The sequence below is a fragment of the Empidonax traillii genome, unplaced genomic scaffold (genome assembly GCF_003031625.1).
Source record: "Empidonax traillii isolate 1590-97213 ecotype Southwest subspecies unplaced genomic scaffold, ASM303162v1 scaffold1803:size59727, whole genome shotgun sequence".
Lineage (NCBI taxonomy): Eukaryota > Metazoa > Chordata > Aves > Passeriformes > Tyrannidae > Empidonax > Empidonax traillii.
This window is the reverse complement of record NW_020956996.1, coordinates 13154-29151: the sequence shown is the minus strand read 5'-3', so window position 1 is coordinate 29151 and position 15998 is coordinate 13154. Positions and strand designations below refer to the sequence as shown.

At 53.5% G+C, this 15998-nt stretch overlaps 1 protein-coding gene across 1 annotated transcript; it reads right to left on the bottom strand.

The window, feature by feature from the left end:
• Window positions 1-4345: 4345 nt before the first annotated feature.
• Window positions 4346-15721, bottom strand: MAU2 (MAU2 sister chromatid cohesion factor). Its single transcript, XM_027908702.1, has 20 exons — window positions 15713-15721; window positions 15302-15664; window positions 15205-15222; window positions 14679-14744; window positions 14051-14146; window positions 13100-13194; window positions 12462-12489; window positions 11841-11996; window positions 11231-11377; window positions 10555-10645; window positions 10020-10123; window positions 9526-9603; window positions 8791-8856; window positions 8487-8570; window positions 7749-7798; window positions 7542-7619; window positions 7034-7145; window positions 6423-6513; window positions 5469-5596; window positions 4346-4493 (listed from the first exon to the last, which is right to left on the bottom strand). The coding sequence occupies exons 1-20, from the start codon at window positions 15719-15721 to the stop codon at window positions 4419-4421; spliced, it is 1935 nt and encodes a 644-aa protein (XP_027764503.1). The 3' UTR covers window positions 4346-4418.
• Window positions 15722-15998: the final 277 nt, after the last annotated feature.

The following is a 15998-nucleotide window of genomic DNA, read 5'->3' as shown; positions in this document are numbered from 1 at the left end:
AAAGCGAGCTGCCCTTTGGGCTGGAATTTTCCTTTTTGGAGCAAAACCTGCTCTGCTCCTCGGATGGAGTTCCAGGGAGGAGCTCAGCAGCTCAGGTGATGCTTTGGGAAGGGACAGGCTGCAGTCGAGTCTTGTATCTTCAGTTCCTTCCACGTTTTGCTTTCAAAAAGAATTCAGCAGTTTTCTTCTGGTGGTTATTTAAAAAAAAAAAAAAAGACTTTAAAAAGCTGAAAACGTGAAAATTCGGAGATAAAAGTGAGGAAACCTCTCCCTTGAAAACAGATCCATTGGTGAAGACCAAACACAGCCCCATCCACAAGTGCAGGGGGAAACCAGTCGTGTCCTGGACTCACAATTCCCGGTGTCTGATGGATTCCTCTGTTATCCCAGGCACCTGCTGGCCTTCCAGCAATTCCAGAGCAGTTCCAGCCACGTCTGCCCAGCCCAGGGGAGCATCTCCGAGCAGGAAATCCGGGCTGTGGGCCCAGCAGCCGCCTCCCCCCGGCCCGCACTGAAGGAACTGATTCTACAAAGCGGTAGCAAGAAGTAAAATTTCACTTTATTTAAAAACTCTTCTAATATAGAAAACGAGAGGGGGGAGGGGGGGGCCAGGGGGCAGCAGGGCCCCCTCTCCTGGCGGGAGCTGAGCTGTATTTACAGGCAGGAGCAGGGCTGGGAATTCTGTCCTGCTCCTCGGGGCCTACGAACACCCAACGTGCACGGGGACAGGGGACACTCGGGGGACATTTAAATACACTGGGACACACGGGGGGGGGACAGGGACAGGTGCCATTTCAGCCTCTTTTCTCCCCATTTTTCTGCACAGCCAAAAAGAAAAAAAAACAACAAACCCCACCAGGATTCTCTTCACCCCCCCATCCCCACCCTGTGGCAGGAACGGGGTTGGAAGGCTCGGGAAGTCCTGACATCCCTCAGTTCCTTTAGTTCACCAGGGAATTTGGGAAAACTGGATAGAATTAGAGGGGGCAGGGGAGCTCAGGCAACTTCAGGCCCCTCGTTTATCAGCCAATCTTTGCTCCTGATGGGATTTTTTTTTTTTGTTCTTATTTTATTCTTCTTTTTAGTGAATTTCTTCTGAGCTCCCCAGACTGGCACTATTGCTGCTGTAGGGAACGGGATCCAAGAGGCAAACACATCTCCAGACTGCAGTCTCTATACACATATCAGGGTTTTTGTTTTTTTTTTTTTTTTTTTTTACACTATCTACAACCAGGGATTAGCTGGGTTAAAGTTCTTGCTACTCCTTTAAAAATACCAGAGGGAAAACGAAGAAAAAAAAAAAAACCCAAAACACCCCAAAACCTGTACATTTCTCTAAATTACATCTTTAGAAGAATAATTTCTTTTGTGTGTGTGTGTGTTTTTTAGAAGCTCATAAAAGACTTCAGGGGTTGTTTGGAGAGAGGGAGAGAGAATTAAATGGTTGGACAAGAAGGGTTAGAAATTTGTTCAAATCAAGTCAAACAGACCAAAGCACTTTGACAGAGTTATTTTTGTAAACTTTCTAGTTTGCTGTTCAACTTTACACACTGAAAACGAGCAGAACTCCAGCTGAGGGCCTTGTTCTCAGCCCTGGTACATACAAAAGGTACTGGAAAAGCAAAAAAAAAAAAAAAAAACTATTAAATAATTTAATATACAAGTGTAGTTAAAAAGCTTCTGTACATTGTCACTGATGTACATTGGACTGGAGAGATAGAAAATCACCGGGTTATGTTCAAATTTACACAGGGATGGGAATGCTGGGGTGGGAAGGGGGCTCTGGAGCTGAGTCCTGGCATGAAAGGGGGGGGTTTGTTGGGCTCAAAGCGATCCCAGGTGGATCCTCCTGGTGCTGCAGCACATGGATGCTGCTCCAGGCCCTGAGATCGGGATCAGCCTTCCCTCAGGTCCTTCCTTCCTTCTGGATCACCCCCAAGGAGCAGGAGAAGCCACACTGGGAATTGCCCCTGGGAATTTCTGTCCCTCCACCCCCATCTCCAGCTCTGGGGGGGTCCCTGAGCAGCACGAGGAAGTCGGGAAATGCACCTTCCCCAACAGGCACTGCTGGACATGTCCCTGCCAGAAGCCTTCCCTCAGCCCAGCCCAAACCACAGCTCTCTGGATTTGGTTTTGTTGTTTGGTTTTGTTTTTTTTTTTTTAAATCCTGCCTGACAGGAGCAGCTCTTTTCTCTTGGCCAGAATTCCAGGCCCTGGCTGCCCCATCCCTGGAAGTGTTTGAGCCCAGCTTGGAGCAGCCTGGTCTAGTGGAAGGTGTCCCTGCCCACAGCAGGGAGGGTGGGAATGGGACGATCCTTAAAGTCCCTCCAGCCCAACCCCTTCCTGGCAATCTGCTCCTAAAAGTAAAAGCCATTTACTGCGAGCTGAGACTGAAGTCAATCACAGAACATTCCGAGTTGGAAGGGACCCAGGTCCTGACAGACAAGAGGGGGGCTGGAGGCCCTGCCTGGCACTGGATTTGCAAGCCCCTCTTTCCCAGTTGCTCCTCCTTCAGGAGCTCAGGGCACTGCCAGGGAAAAGCAGCATTTAGGGGCTTAAAAACTGAGTTGTTTCAACTCAGTGACCTACAGAGACAGAAAGGGAGATGCTGCTCCCCAGGCAAGGGAAAGCAGAGCAGTCCATGGGGCATTTCCAAGGTGGGATCCTTCCTGATCCCAGCCCGAGCAGGGGGTGGGTGCTGAGCTCCTGGGGGGTTCTGTCTCCACCAGGGCAGCACTGGGACCCCAAAGCTCACCCCAAAGCGGGGCCCCACTGACCTGGAGCTCCCATGGGAATGCTGTGGGACAGACACACCCCCAGGAGCTGGGGCCTCCAAGACCCTGGGTCACACATTTCTATCCTGATTTGTGAGTTTGAACAGCACTGAGGGGTTTCCTTGCAATGCCAGGGACAAGATTCCCTGCCTGCAGTGGCATCAAGGTCTGGGAACAGGATCTCCATGGGAGAGGATCCACAGAATCCTGTTCTGGTAACTGGACAAAACCCCTGTCCCTTGAACGTCCTTCAGAGGGAAAAACTGAAAGGGTTTGGATTGCCAAGAAACCACCTCTGTGAGCTGCTGAGAGGGAGGGGGTGGGAACTGGAAAGGGAAAATGACCTCTGGGGGCTGAAATGATTTCAAGGTCCCTTCCAACCCATCTGTGACTGAAGACAAGGCCTGAGGGGGGTCACTTCTCTCTCTGACAGAATCACTGAAGGCCCTACATGCTCCTCTGCCCTCCCCTTTTGGAGCTGGGAGATGAATATCCAGAGCTACCAACAGAGAAAAACACCTTTATTCAACCCCAGGAACCTCCCCAGGCACTGCTGGGTCCTGGCAAAACCTGGAATCAACTCCTGCCAGTTCTCTGCAGGCCCAGCCTGTGCCCTGCCCTGAGGCTGCAGAGGCACAGCAAGGGAGAACTCACAGCTGGAGGGTCCAGAAAACTGAGCTAGAACGGGAAAACTAACCTGGAAACTGGGCAATTTTGCCCAGGGTAAGACTGTGGCTCCATCCTAAGCCTCTGGCTTATGTTGGGTCTGGGTTTAACCAGCTGGGTTAACCCTTTGTAAGTCCTTAAGGCACAGGTGCCTTCACTGCCAGGCTGCAGCAAAGATGCAAAAGGCTGTTTTTTTTACAACCCCCCTGAAGGGATCAAAGAGCAGGAGAGGAACGTTCCTGCTTCCATAAAACCCACCAAGCCACGGAGAGAGCTGTGGTTTGGACCAGGGAGAGGGAAGGGAGGCCCTCACAGGGACACAGTGGTGGCTCTTTGTCCCACTCCGGGCCAATCCAGGACGTGGGACCTGCCCTGGGACACCCCCCAGGACACCCAAACCCTGCCCCCCCCCAGCCCTTCCTTCCCCAAACAGCACAGAAAACCAGGAGGATCCCCCTCAGGAACTGGGCTGGGCCCCACAAATCCACCATGATTTCACCCCAGCATCCCCACGGAGGGCACAGCAGGATCCACTCCAGGGAAAGGGAGGGGGGGAAGAAGGATCCAACGGGAATCCCACCGAGTCCTCTTCGCTTCCTGGGAGCTCTTTAACCAGGAGGAGTCGGGACACCAAGGTAAGGAACGCGAGTCCTGGGGGCTGAACCCTCAATCCTCAGCCAGAGGGAAGCAGATCAGACCAGCAGCAGCTCTGTGCACACACACCTGGGCATTCCCACCGGGAAGAGCAGCAGCTCTAGCTGCCCTTCCCACCAAGGCTCCTCCTCGTCCTTCTGCCACCTCTCTCCTAACAAGGCCTCGCTGCCAGAGGGAATCTGCTGCCTTTTCCGTGGGAGAAAAGGAGTTTGCAGGGATTAAATTTTTGTTTTGTTTTCTCCTTTTTTTTGTTTGTTTTGTTTTTTTGTTTTCTTTTGTTTTTGGCTTGGTTTGGTTAAGTTTTGTCCTGATAGTTACTGTGTTTCACAGGAGACTGGCCAGGCTGGTGGTGGGGCCGTTCTGGGCCTGGAACTGGACGGGGGGGGGTCCATCTGTCCACTGCAAGAGAACGGACATCATTCCAGGACACATTCCCAGGAAACCCTCCCCCCCCACCCCGAAGAAAAGCAGGACTGGCCTCACAGACCCTCCCTGCCTCCAGGGGATCCCACAGTTCACCCCCACATCCCTTCAGCTGGTGGGTTTTTTTGGGATCCCCTCCGCACACCCCCAGCATTCCGGACCCAGGGGAAGCAATTCCTGCTCTTCCAGGGGCAAATCCGACCCCTAAACACGGGAAAGCACGAGCAGGGACCCACCTGGACGTGCCAGAGGCCTCCAGGGCAAGGCAAGGGGTGTTCATTCCATGACATATTTCCCTCTCACCTCAGCCAAAATCCTCCTAAATTATTCATTTCTTACTCCTTTTCCCCCCCTCCCGGGTTTTTAAAGCAGCAAAAGCCAGCAAGGACATCTCTGTGCCTGGCTCAGGGTGGAGGGATGGGGGCACCTGGCTCTGGGATCCCCCCCAAAACCGCTGCTCACAAACCCCAACCACCCCCCAAAACTCTCGGGGACAAAGCCAGCAAACAGCACCTCCCTGTTGGCCTTCCCCACCCCCCCTTTTCCTCCCAAAAGAGGCCCAATTCCTCTGGTCCAAACCCTCCAGTGAAACCTGGGAGTGGTTAATTTTATCTCCAAACCAACAGCTGCCACCCGAAACAAGAGGCCACCCCACCAGTGGCCACTCCATCACATCAAATGGCCACAAAAGCCTTTAAAAAAAAAATAAAAAAAATAAAAAAAGTAAGCAGAGGTGTGGCAAGACAACACTTGGAAGGAGCAAAGCCCAAAGCCACCAACCAACCTTTGCACAAAAACGAACAACCTGGGTCACTTTGCCTGCTTGTCAGTCCCACCAACCAACCCTCATAAAAAACAGGTTAATTTTGTCCCTTTTCCAGCGGGGATCTGGCTGGGTTTGGGGAGCCCAGGGAGGAGGGTGCTGAGGGGAGGGCAGGGCTGGTGCCTCACCGTGATCAGGTTGTGCTCAGGGAGGCTGCAGGCCTCGATGTGGTCCTGCAGCAGCTGCTGGGAGAAGTTCTGGTGCATCTGAGCCGCCTCGTGAGCGTCCATGGCGTTCCCACAGGCCTTGTTGAGGTCTGGAAGGCACCGGGGGGGGAAAATAAAAACCAACCCAAACCACTGCTTTGCACCCCAATCCCAAGTGAGCAGCTCCCTTTATCCATAAAAAACACACCCCTGATCCCTGTGTTGGATGGGGAATCATTTCAACACCGAGGTCATGGTGTTCCAGACCAAAAACCTCGCCAAGGAGCCCCAAAACCCTTCCCTCTTCCAGCTGGATTTGCTGCTCTTTCAGTTCCCAGCTGTTCAAAGGGAACATCAAAGCAGCTCCACGAGGAGGAAGGAAACTCCTCACGCCACTGGAAACCCCCCTGAGCAACCTGGGCTGGGATTTTTGGCTTTCCAGCCCCATCTAGTGGGGCCACCGGTTCCACCAGGAGCTGTTTGTGGGGAATCCTGGAAATGGGTGGGCTGGAAGGGATGTTAAAGCTCATCCCTGCCCTGGGCAGGGACACTTTCCACTGGATCAGGCTGCTCCAACCTGGCCTTGGGCAGCCACAGCTGCTCTGGGAAACCCATCCCAGGGCCTCCCCACCCTCCCAGGGAGGAATTCCTTCCCAATATCCCACCTAAATTTCAGTCTGAAGCCATTCCCTGTGTCCTGTCCCTCCACCCCTTGTCCCCAGTCCCTCTCCAGCTCTCCTGGAGCCCCTTCAGGCCCTGCAAGGGGCTCCCAGGTCTCCCTGGAAAGAGGTGAATCCCCCAGCTCCCCCAGCCTGGTTCCAGAACAGAGCCCTTGGAGGGCTCCCCTTCCATCCCTGGGCATTCCCACACATCCCCACCCTCCCTGCCAGTGCCCCTTTATTCCAGGAAAGCCCCTTTTTTCTCCTCCCCCCTCACCTCTGAGCAGGGCTGAGGACCAGAGCTGCACAGACATGTCTGGGATCTTGCTGGCCAACTGCATGGCCGGGACCACCATGTTGTTGCTTTCCTGGGTGGGGAGAGCAGAGGGCAGAGCAAACAAAATAAACGGCATTTTTGGGGTTTGTTTTTATCTTTCACCCCTTGCAAACAACACAGGTGTCGAATCTGTGGTGAAATATTTGGCTCCCTTGGGACAGCATCCCTCCCCCCCAGACCCATCCTAGAGCGGGAATTCGCCCCATCCTGGGAATTCCAGGGCAACACAGCAGAAATATTCCCTGTGCTCTGGCACAACAGTGAGAACTGAGGACTGTATCCACAATTCCTCCCTGAAAATCCACTGGAATGATGTCACTTGTCCCTTTTCAGCCCCCTTTTCCTCAGGCATTACAGAACAGACACTTCAAACACTGGATTGAAGTTATTGAACGTGCAGATCACAGACCCAAGGCAACTTTTTGTGGGACAGCAATATAAAAAAAAATAAAAAAATCAGATTTGCTTCCCAGAAGGCCCTGAGTTTCTCTGGGAAATGCCAAGTGCCACGTTCCCAGGCACATGCAGGGAGGGAGGAAGGGAGGCCTTACCCTGTGGTTCCCCAGCACGTAGAAGATGTGCCCCAGGAGCACCAGGGAACAGGCTGTCAGGCGGTTCAGGTCCTCTGCATTGGACATCTTCAGGGTCTCCCTCAGGAACCGCCTGGAAAACGGGGCAGAAGAGGGGCTTTAGCAACAACCCTTCCCTTCCAGCAGAGGAAAATCATCATTAAAAGCCGAATCAAGGCCTGAATTAACTGGAGTGGGGAATGAATGTGCTGCAGGTAAAACAAAGCACTGAACTCCCAAAGCTCAGCTTGGGAAAAAACAAAAAAAGGCTGTGACAGAGCTCCCTCCTTTGGAAAACTGCACCAAGGAAACGAAATTCCAAAGGATTCCGCAGGACAGAGGCCCAAACCCAACAAGCTGCTTGCTGTCCCCCCCCCCTAAATAAATCAGGAGGCTGGAGAAACCCACAGGGAGAAGTTCTGATCCCAAAAAATCTGGATCGATTCCTCCTTTTCCCCCGCTCCCCACATTCCAAGGGATCTGCACTCACTTTGCCTCGTTGTATCTTCCCTGGAAGAAGGAGAAGAGCCCTCGGATGTAAAAAGCTGCTGCTCGGAGACAGTGGGAGCTACGGATAAAAGCACAGGTTGGGATCTCAGCACGGGGCAGGGGAATCACACACAGACTGCTGGGGAATTCCCAGAACTTCTGCCACAAATCCAGCCCTTCCCGGCCCCAGAGATGCTGGAGTTCTCACCTCACGGGGAAATTGTGGTCTGGATTTATCCTCTCCAACAGGCTGTAAAGCTGCAGAGAGGGAGAGGAGAGGAAACAATCAGCACTTCTCACAGGCACAGCCTGACAGAAAGTGCTTTATTTTGGTTTTTTTTTTTTAAGTGTAAGTCAAACCCAAACGGTGCAAAATCGTCCCAAACACACCCGAACTCCCCTCCCTCCCTCCCTCCGGAAGGACCGGAGCACAGACACTCCAACACCACGAGGTTTCCTGCCCATTTCGATCCCAAAAATCAGGTTTTAGATAAAATATCATTTCTCAGGCTTCAGGGGATCTCCTAGACAATGATTTTATTCCCTGGGGAAGCTCAGGGCTGTTGTGTGCAGGGGGGAAATATGGGATTTTGGGGGAAATTTGGGGACTGAAACTGCTTCGGGGTGAAGCAAAACGAGCCCCAACAGCCACAGGCACCTGTTTGTGGCTGTTCAGGCACTCATGGAAACACCCAAAACCCCTGGGAGGACGGAAAGGGAAGCCAAGAGGCTGAGCAGGTGAAGGTGGGAGCACAGCCATGATTCCCATGGGAATAATTCCGGGGATGATCCAGAACGTTCCGACCCAGAACACTCTGATCCAGCTGATCCCTCCCTAACAGGGCTCTGACCGCAAGGACGCCCAGGGAAAAGCAGAATTCCAAGCCCAGGAGGGGTTTTTTCCCTGCAGGGAAGGGGGTTTTGGGGCCAGGCAGGGCCCTTTTACCTCCTGGTGCCTGTTGCCCTCCCGGATGTAGACGCTGGCCAGGTTTGTCACGATGAATGCCCAGAGCTCCTGGTGTGTGGTGAGCTGGAAGGCACAGACCAACAGCAGCACAGTCACAGATTCCAGAGCCTCCCCCATCCCAAAGAACTCCCACCTTCTACACCTGAGACTGTGATGTTACAAACCAACCAAGCAGTGAAATAAATACGGGTTATTTCCAGGTTTCCCTTCCCACCTCAGCTGCTCCCACACAATTCCAACAGCCCCCCACTTCCAGGGGGAAGGCTGGAAACAAAAATCTCACCCTGAGGGCTGTAGTGAATTGTGCTTCTGCATTGTCCATGCAGTTAACAGAGATGCAGTAGAGGCCCTGCAGGAGAAGAAATGCAAATTGTGATTGCTCACAGCAAAGAAAGGCACCCCCAAACCCACAGAAATCCTGGGATATCTGGCAGGGAAAAGTAACCAACGAGCCTTGGGTTTGCCTGGCTCCGGGAAAAACAAGGAATTCTTACAAAAAGCCCTTTAAAATAAGTTTGTTCACGTAAAAAAGGGCCTCATTTAGCTAAGAAAACCACCTTAAATGTCAAGTAATACCCAAAATTCCCTACACAGCAATTGCCACAACAAACCCTCTCCGGCTGTTTTCCACCTCCTGCATTCACCTTGCTCACCACTCCTGATCCCAAATCCTTCCCTGTGAAGCTGGGGAGGGCCTGGCACAGGTTTTCCAGAAAACCTGTGGGTTCTCCACGCCTGGAAGTGCCCAAGGCCAGGCTGGAGCAACCCAGGGCAGCGGGAGGTTCCCCTGCCACGGGATGGGATTTAAAGTCCTTCCAACCCAAACCACTCCAGGATTCCCCAACACTTATTTCCAGAGGGGTTTTAAGCCTCTGACAGGGGGAAGTCACACCAGGGGTGGGTCCCCCATAGCAAAGGATTCCTGTTCCTCCACTCCCTGCCTGTCCTGGGCTCCTGGGGATGAGCAGGGCGGGATCTGGGGCTCCAGGGAGCTCCAGGGTTGATTCCAGGCACTCACCAGGAGCGTGTGGAGCTGGGCAGCGTGGTTGGAGAAGAGCCTGGGTGACTGCTGGCACAGCTGGCACACCTGGGAGATCTGGCACAGACACAAACAACCATGTGTCAGGACACCTTCTCTCCACTTTATGCTCCACGTCCATCTCCTCCCACCTCACTGTCTCGGTGGTTGCTTCCAGGATCCCAAATGGCATTCCTGGGTAAAAGCTGGGGGCTGGATGTGCCTCCAGCCCAGGGACAGGCACTGCCCCCCACACTCTTCTGGAATGCTTTGGAATGCTTTGCTCCAGCAGCTCCACCCAGCCTGGAAACCAAGCCACACAATCCCCCCTGGCAGGCTCCAAACCCGAGAGTGCCCCCAAAAACTGGGATGAAGCGCTCCAGGGAACGGGCTTGGGACTGGTTCTGAATCTCCCTGCCTGGGACGACGTTTCAAAGGCTGTTCCTGCCCCCCACCCCCATCCAGGGGGTGCTGGAATCCCGGGCCATCCTCACCTCCTGCAGGGCCGTGGCTTTGTGCCCTGTGACCAGCCGGCACATGATGATGTGCTCCAACAAAATAACTTGGAATGAGGACAGGATAGGGCTGCAGTCCAGCACTGGAGAGGGGGGACAAGGACCACAGCAAGTGAAGTTACCTCAGGAATTCACAGCCCCATCACTGAGCTCCAACCCCCCCTCCCCAAACTCGATATTTTAATAGTAACAACATTAACATTATTATTAATAATAATAATAAACAAACTACTAATTTTTGTATTCAGAGCAATCACCAAAGACAATAACAGTGGAAATACTGGAAACAAAGAGTGGAAATAGTGGGAACAAACAGGGGGAACAGTGGAATAGTTGATACTATTAGTAAAGGTATTTCTGTATTTAAAGCGAACACCCAGCCTTAAAACAGAGCAAAAGTCTTGGCCTGGTCTTAGACTGACCAGAGAGCCAAACAAGGCTGTGCTTGGCTTAAACCAGCAACAAATACTGGGGTTGTGCAGCACCAGCTGAATTCCAAGCCCTTCCTCCTTACTTTTGAGCTTCTCCAGCTGCATGAGGGCTTTGTCCGTGTACTTCTGGGCCTTCTCCAGGTACCCTGCCTGCATGGAATGCATCACTGTCACCTGCAGGAGACACAGCACGGCTCACTCACCGCCCTCAGCCTGCCCAGCAGCCCGGGCACGAGCTGGCAGGGAATTCCCACGCAGGCTGGGGGTGTCCCAGTCCCTGGGAGCGTCCAAGGGCAGGCTGGAGCCACCTGGGATAGCAGGGGGTGGGAATGGATGAAGGTCCTTCCAACCCAAAACCGCTCCAGGGTCGCCTTTAAAATCCTCTGCACAAAGAGGGAAGGGCTTGGGGGTCCCCACAAGGTCTGGGAGCCCCCACAGCTCCTCAGCTCCCAGCTTTTCAGCTCTCTCCTGACAACATTCCGGCCTTGGATCACGTTCAAGAAGCGGAACCGGCCCCAGTTCCAGAGGCTCAGGGTCCAACTGGGGTAACACTGGTAAAAATCAGCCAAGGTGGCTCCTCTTTGCACCAATCAACCCACTTTTGAGGTGCATACTGACAGAGCTCAGTTTCAGTTTTTGGGCTTCTCTCCCCTCTTTTCTCACCCTGATGACCCCAGGGGTGCCGAGGCGCAGCTCCGCGTTTCCACCCGGCCCCCTCGCTAATTAATTAGCAGATAATTAGCAACGAAGGGCTCTCACCAGGTAGACCAGCACACACATGTGCTCCTTGGGCAGCCAGTGGAAGAGGTCAGCGGGGTTGCTGGGCAGGATCTCGTCGTCGTGCAGCGTGGAGATGGTCTGGATGCACTGCTGGAGCTGCTTCAGGCAGGGCTTGACGCTCTTCACCTGGCAGGGACCACATTCCAGCTGCGCCATTCCAGGGGCTGGGAGGGCTGGGAGAGCCTCCCAGCCAACAAACAACCCCCCATCACACACAGCCAGGGGATCAGTTCTTGCCCAAAGCCTAACAGGGACTGTTTCAGGCCTGTTGCAGGATCGACAACACTGCCAATTCCTGAAAATACGACCAGGATGCTCCCCAAAGTTACACAAAACCCCTCCTTTTTGTTAATTTTTGGTTGGTGGTTGTTGCCCCCAGCAGCACCACACGGAAGCAAGAGAGGCCAAAGACATAAAAACACCCCTTGAGGAAGAAATTCAAGTCGTTTCTCCCCCTCATTCCACCTGTGACGAAAACCTCCAGAAATTCAGTTTCCTTCACACAAAAAAAAAAAAAAAAAACCACACAAGAAGGTGTTTCTGGAGGCAGTGCTGCCCTTCCCAGGGCCCCCTGGGAGCTCCCCCCTACCTGCCCAGCGTCCAGGTAGTGCGTGACCTGCAGCACCAGGAAGAAGACGCGCAGGGATTCCTTCTGGATGGGGTTCCCCTGCCAGTTCTCCACGATCTGCCCGCAGAGGGTCAGCAGAGGGTGAACCTCCTGCAGCTTCCGCTCCATCAGGAGCAGCTGAAATCCCAAAGGGAAGGGGGGAGATAAAAAAAAAACCCAGTCATTACTTCTGTGCTGAACAGATGGGACACTCAGAGAGCCACAGCAGAGCCCACGGAGAGGAACTGGGATGGATTTCCCAGAGCGGCTGTGGCTGCCTCATCCCTGGAATTTTCCTGGGATGGGGCTTGGAACAGCCTGGGATGGCGGGAGGTGGCACTGGATGGGCTTTGAGGCCCTTCCAACCCAAACCACTCCAGGGTTCTCGTTCCAGCCACACTGATTTATTCACCTCGCTGCAAGATTCCCACAGCCAGACCCTCCCTCCCTCCAGTGACAGTTTGCAATTACCCTTTCACAATTTCCAATTATCCCTTTTTACAACTTCCAATTATCCTTTTTCCCTCCAGAAAATCGTGTCACAATTGAGGGGGGGGGGGGGAACCCAAGAAGTGAAGAGTTTAAAAGGAACATGCAACTCACCATCCCCTTGCTGAGCAGGAACAGTGCTCTGAAATAAAACAAAATCATGTTATGCTCCAAAAGGATTACTCAAATCACAATTATGTCTTAAAAAAAAAAAATAATGTTAAAAATAAGGATTTGCCTTTCTACCCCTTGAAGAGCAGAAAGAAAGGAGAATTAAGGGACCTGCCACAGGAAACCCATTTAAAGGCTGTGTGGAACGGGTCAATCAGAGCTGCAGGAATCAACATTCCAGCCTCAGCTTTGGACAGTTCCAGCTACAAGAGTTTCTGAGGTCAAACCAGGGAAAATTCAGTTCCAAAAACCTCTCCAGAGTCTTAAGAGGACGTGGTTGGGTTTAACAGCTTTAATGGTGTGCTGGAAGGTGTCCCTGGGAGGTTGGAACTGGATGATCTTTAAGGCCCTTCTGGCTCAAACCACTCTGGGATTCTGTAAGCAGGAAGAGGAACGAGCTGGGAACGCCCCCCCAAAGCTGGAGAAACCCCCTCAGCAGTGGGATTTCTGGGTGGGGTTCAGAGGCAAACCAACATAATCCTTAAACCAGAACAGAAAAGCTCTAAATAAAAAGGGGAGGTGGGGGGAAAAAAAAGCCATAATATTTTCCCTGGGGAGGGAAGGGACCCCTGGGATCTCACCTGGTGTACTCGGAGCCCACCACCCTGGCGTACTCTGCTCCCACCCCCAGCAGGTCACACGCTGACACCAAGTCCTTCTCCAGGGTGTGGAGTTGCTGAAATGACCAAAAAAACAAAAACAAAAAAAAAAAGGACACAAAAAGGTGGGTGTTTTCTCCATGGAACCAATTAATGTGCTCTCCGTGTGAAGACCACGGATTGTTCAGGTGGAATAACTGGAACAGAGCCTTTTCCAGCCGGAGGAGCAGAGCAGCCCCTGCTCTGGGTGGTTTGAGCTCAGCAGGAAGGGGGGGAAAGGCAAGCACAGGGCATTCAGGACAGGCTTAAAAGCTCCCACCCAACACTTTGGATGACCCGGGAAAACCAGCACTTTGGGAGCAGCTGAGGACTGGGACAAACACCAAACGCTGCCAATTCCAGGTTTATTTGCACCAGTTTACCCCCAGAGTTCCCAGGCCTGACCTGTGCAGCTGAAGCTCATTTTACACGTACCTTATCTTTGTACATATATATTACATATATTAATGCATTTATTTTTATAATTTATACTTACACGAATACAAAATACATAAAAAAATCAGCTTTAATATAAAACCAGCTTTATATTTACATAAAGTACAAAAAAAAAAAACCTTAAAACACCCCAACAACCCCTCACCCTGGCAAACCCCCAATTCCACAGCAGCGTTTCAGGCAATCTCCTGCAAGCCATAAAATGCCTTTTTTTTTTTTTTTTTCCCTTTTTTTTTTTCTCCCCACTCCACCTCTGGAACTGCGTTCGTTCCCAGTTCCCATGGGACGATCCCTGCTGCTTCCCTCCAGCCCAATCAAACCGCTGATTCCTCTTTCCCCTCCCTGTTAACCCAGGGCTGATGGGGAGGGGGGGGTGGGAAGGGCATCCCAGGGCTTTTCCCAGCCCTTTTCCCCGCTGCAGGGGCAGGGATCACTTACTGCCAGCTGGAAGAGCAGGCGGCAGTGCCAGTAGGGAGTCTGCTGGGAGATCTGGATGGCCTTGCGCAGCAGCGGCTTCGCCGTGTCCACGGAATTCTGCAACACAAAGCCGGGACATTTGGGAATTTGGGAATCCCTCCCCCCTCCCATCACAACGAGCCTGAAAATCAGCCCCACGGCCTGCTGGGCTGTGGAGATGGGGAACTTCAAGGTAAGGAAGCAGCAAAAGCGAGAGGGGAGACCGTGGGAGAGGATTCCCAGTGGCTGCCCCGTCCCTGGGAGCGTCCCAGGCCAGGCTGGAGCCACCTGGGAGAGCGGGAGGTGTCCCCAGGGCAGGGGGGTGGCACTGGGTGGCCATTCCCTGGTTCTAAACCCCTGAGGAAAACCCTCTTAATGCCCCCATCCCACCCCCAAAATCAGCCTTTGCAAAGGGACGCCTCGGCCAAGGAAAATCCCTTTGGAAAACCCACGCTGCGATTCCAGCAGGGGCTTCCAGGATAAACTGAGGAGACAACAAAAAGCCTTTCGTGCCCTTTTTTTTTAACTTATTAACTTAAATGTTTTACACCACAACTCTAAAAATCCCATAAAAGCCGTCCTGTTGGTGGGAATCAGCTGCTCCACTCACCTCCTGGCAGTACAGCTCCGACAGCAAACTGGCTGCCTCGAACTTCACGTCCTCAAACTGCGGGATCTGGCACCAGAGTTAAGGGACAACGGGCACCGTGTGGAGAACAGCCCCAGCCCGGCCTCCAAAAGGCCTTAAACCCCTCGGGAGAGTTGGGATGAGACGGGCTTTGACATCCCTTTCCATGCCAAACCATCCCGGCGGTCAATGCAAGAGGCCCCCAGTGATGTAATACAGAAAAAATAGGTTTAAAATAGATTAAAGCACCAGTTGAACCCCCACCCCAGGCCTTTAGAGGCGTTTAAGGAGTTTCCATGGAGGTGTTTTGTGCTCAGCACCTGTAAAGGACAATTAATTCTGCCTTTGAACACCTCGAGGTTCTTTGGGAGCAGAGAACAGGCAAAACCTGGGAAAAGAGGGAATTTTTCAGCTCCTCCCACCGATCCATCCGCTCCCTGGATGTGCTCCCACCCAGCACAGGGGACCAGGCAGGAGAAGCAGCAGCGCTGTGCCAGGAAAAGGATACCTGCTGGGATATCAGCCACTGCAAGGGAACACAGGGGGTTAGTCCGGGACCAGCACCCACCGGGACTCCCTTCCCTCGCCCCCTCCATCCCACTCACCGCCTTCTCCAGGTGCCCGCGGGCCTGGTCGCCGTTGCGGGTGTGGTGGTAGAGGACGGAGCCGAGCTGGAGGTGCGTGCGGGCCTCCATCCTGGCGGGGGGCTTGCGGGGCAGCACGGCCTGCAGGCAGTGCACGCAGAGCCGCACCTTGGGCGGGCTGGACGTGCGGAAATGCTCGGCCAGGCCCAGCAGCGCCAGGTACCACGACTCGCCCGCGGCCGCGCCGCCCCCCTGCCCCGACCCCGCCGCGGGCCCGGCCGCGCCGCCGCCGCCCCCGCCCGCGCCGCCCCCCCCTCCGGCGCCACCCGCGGCTCCCGCGGCGTCCCCGGAGCCCGCCCCGCCGCCTCCCGCCGGCTGCGGCGGCTGCTGAGGCGGCGGCGGCTGCTGAGGGGCCGCCGCGCCCGCCGCCACCGCCGCCATCTTGGGGCCGCCGACAACACGGGCGGGGGCCGCGGGGCACGGCGGGAGTTGTGGTTCGCGCGCGGGGGCTCGTGGGAGTTGTAGTCCCCGCGCTCCGAGCCTGGGCCTGTTCTGCCCTCCTTTAGAAGTTCTCTTTCCTTTAGAATTGTGTTTTAAAATAGCTTTTAGGATGTCTCCAAAATGCCTCTTAAAATGTCTGTGTCCTATTATATATTATAAAATACATAATACATAAGTTATATAAGATATGATCTATAACATATAATACATCTAAAAT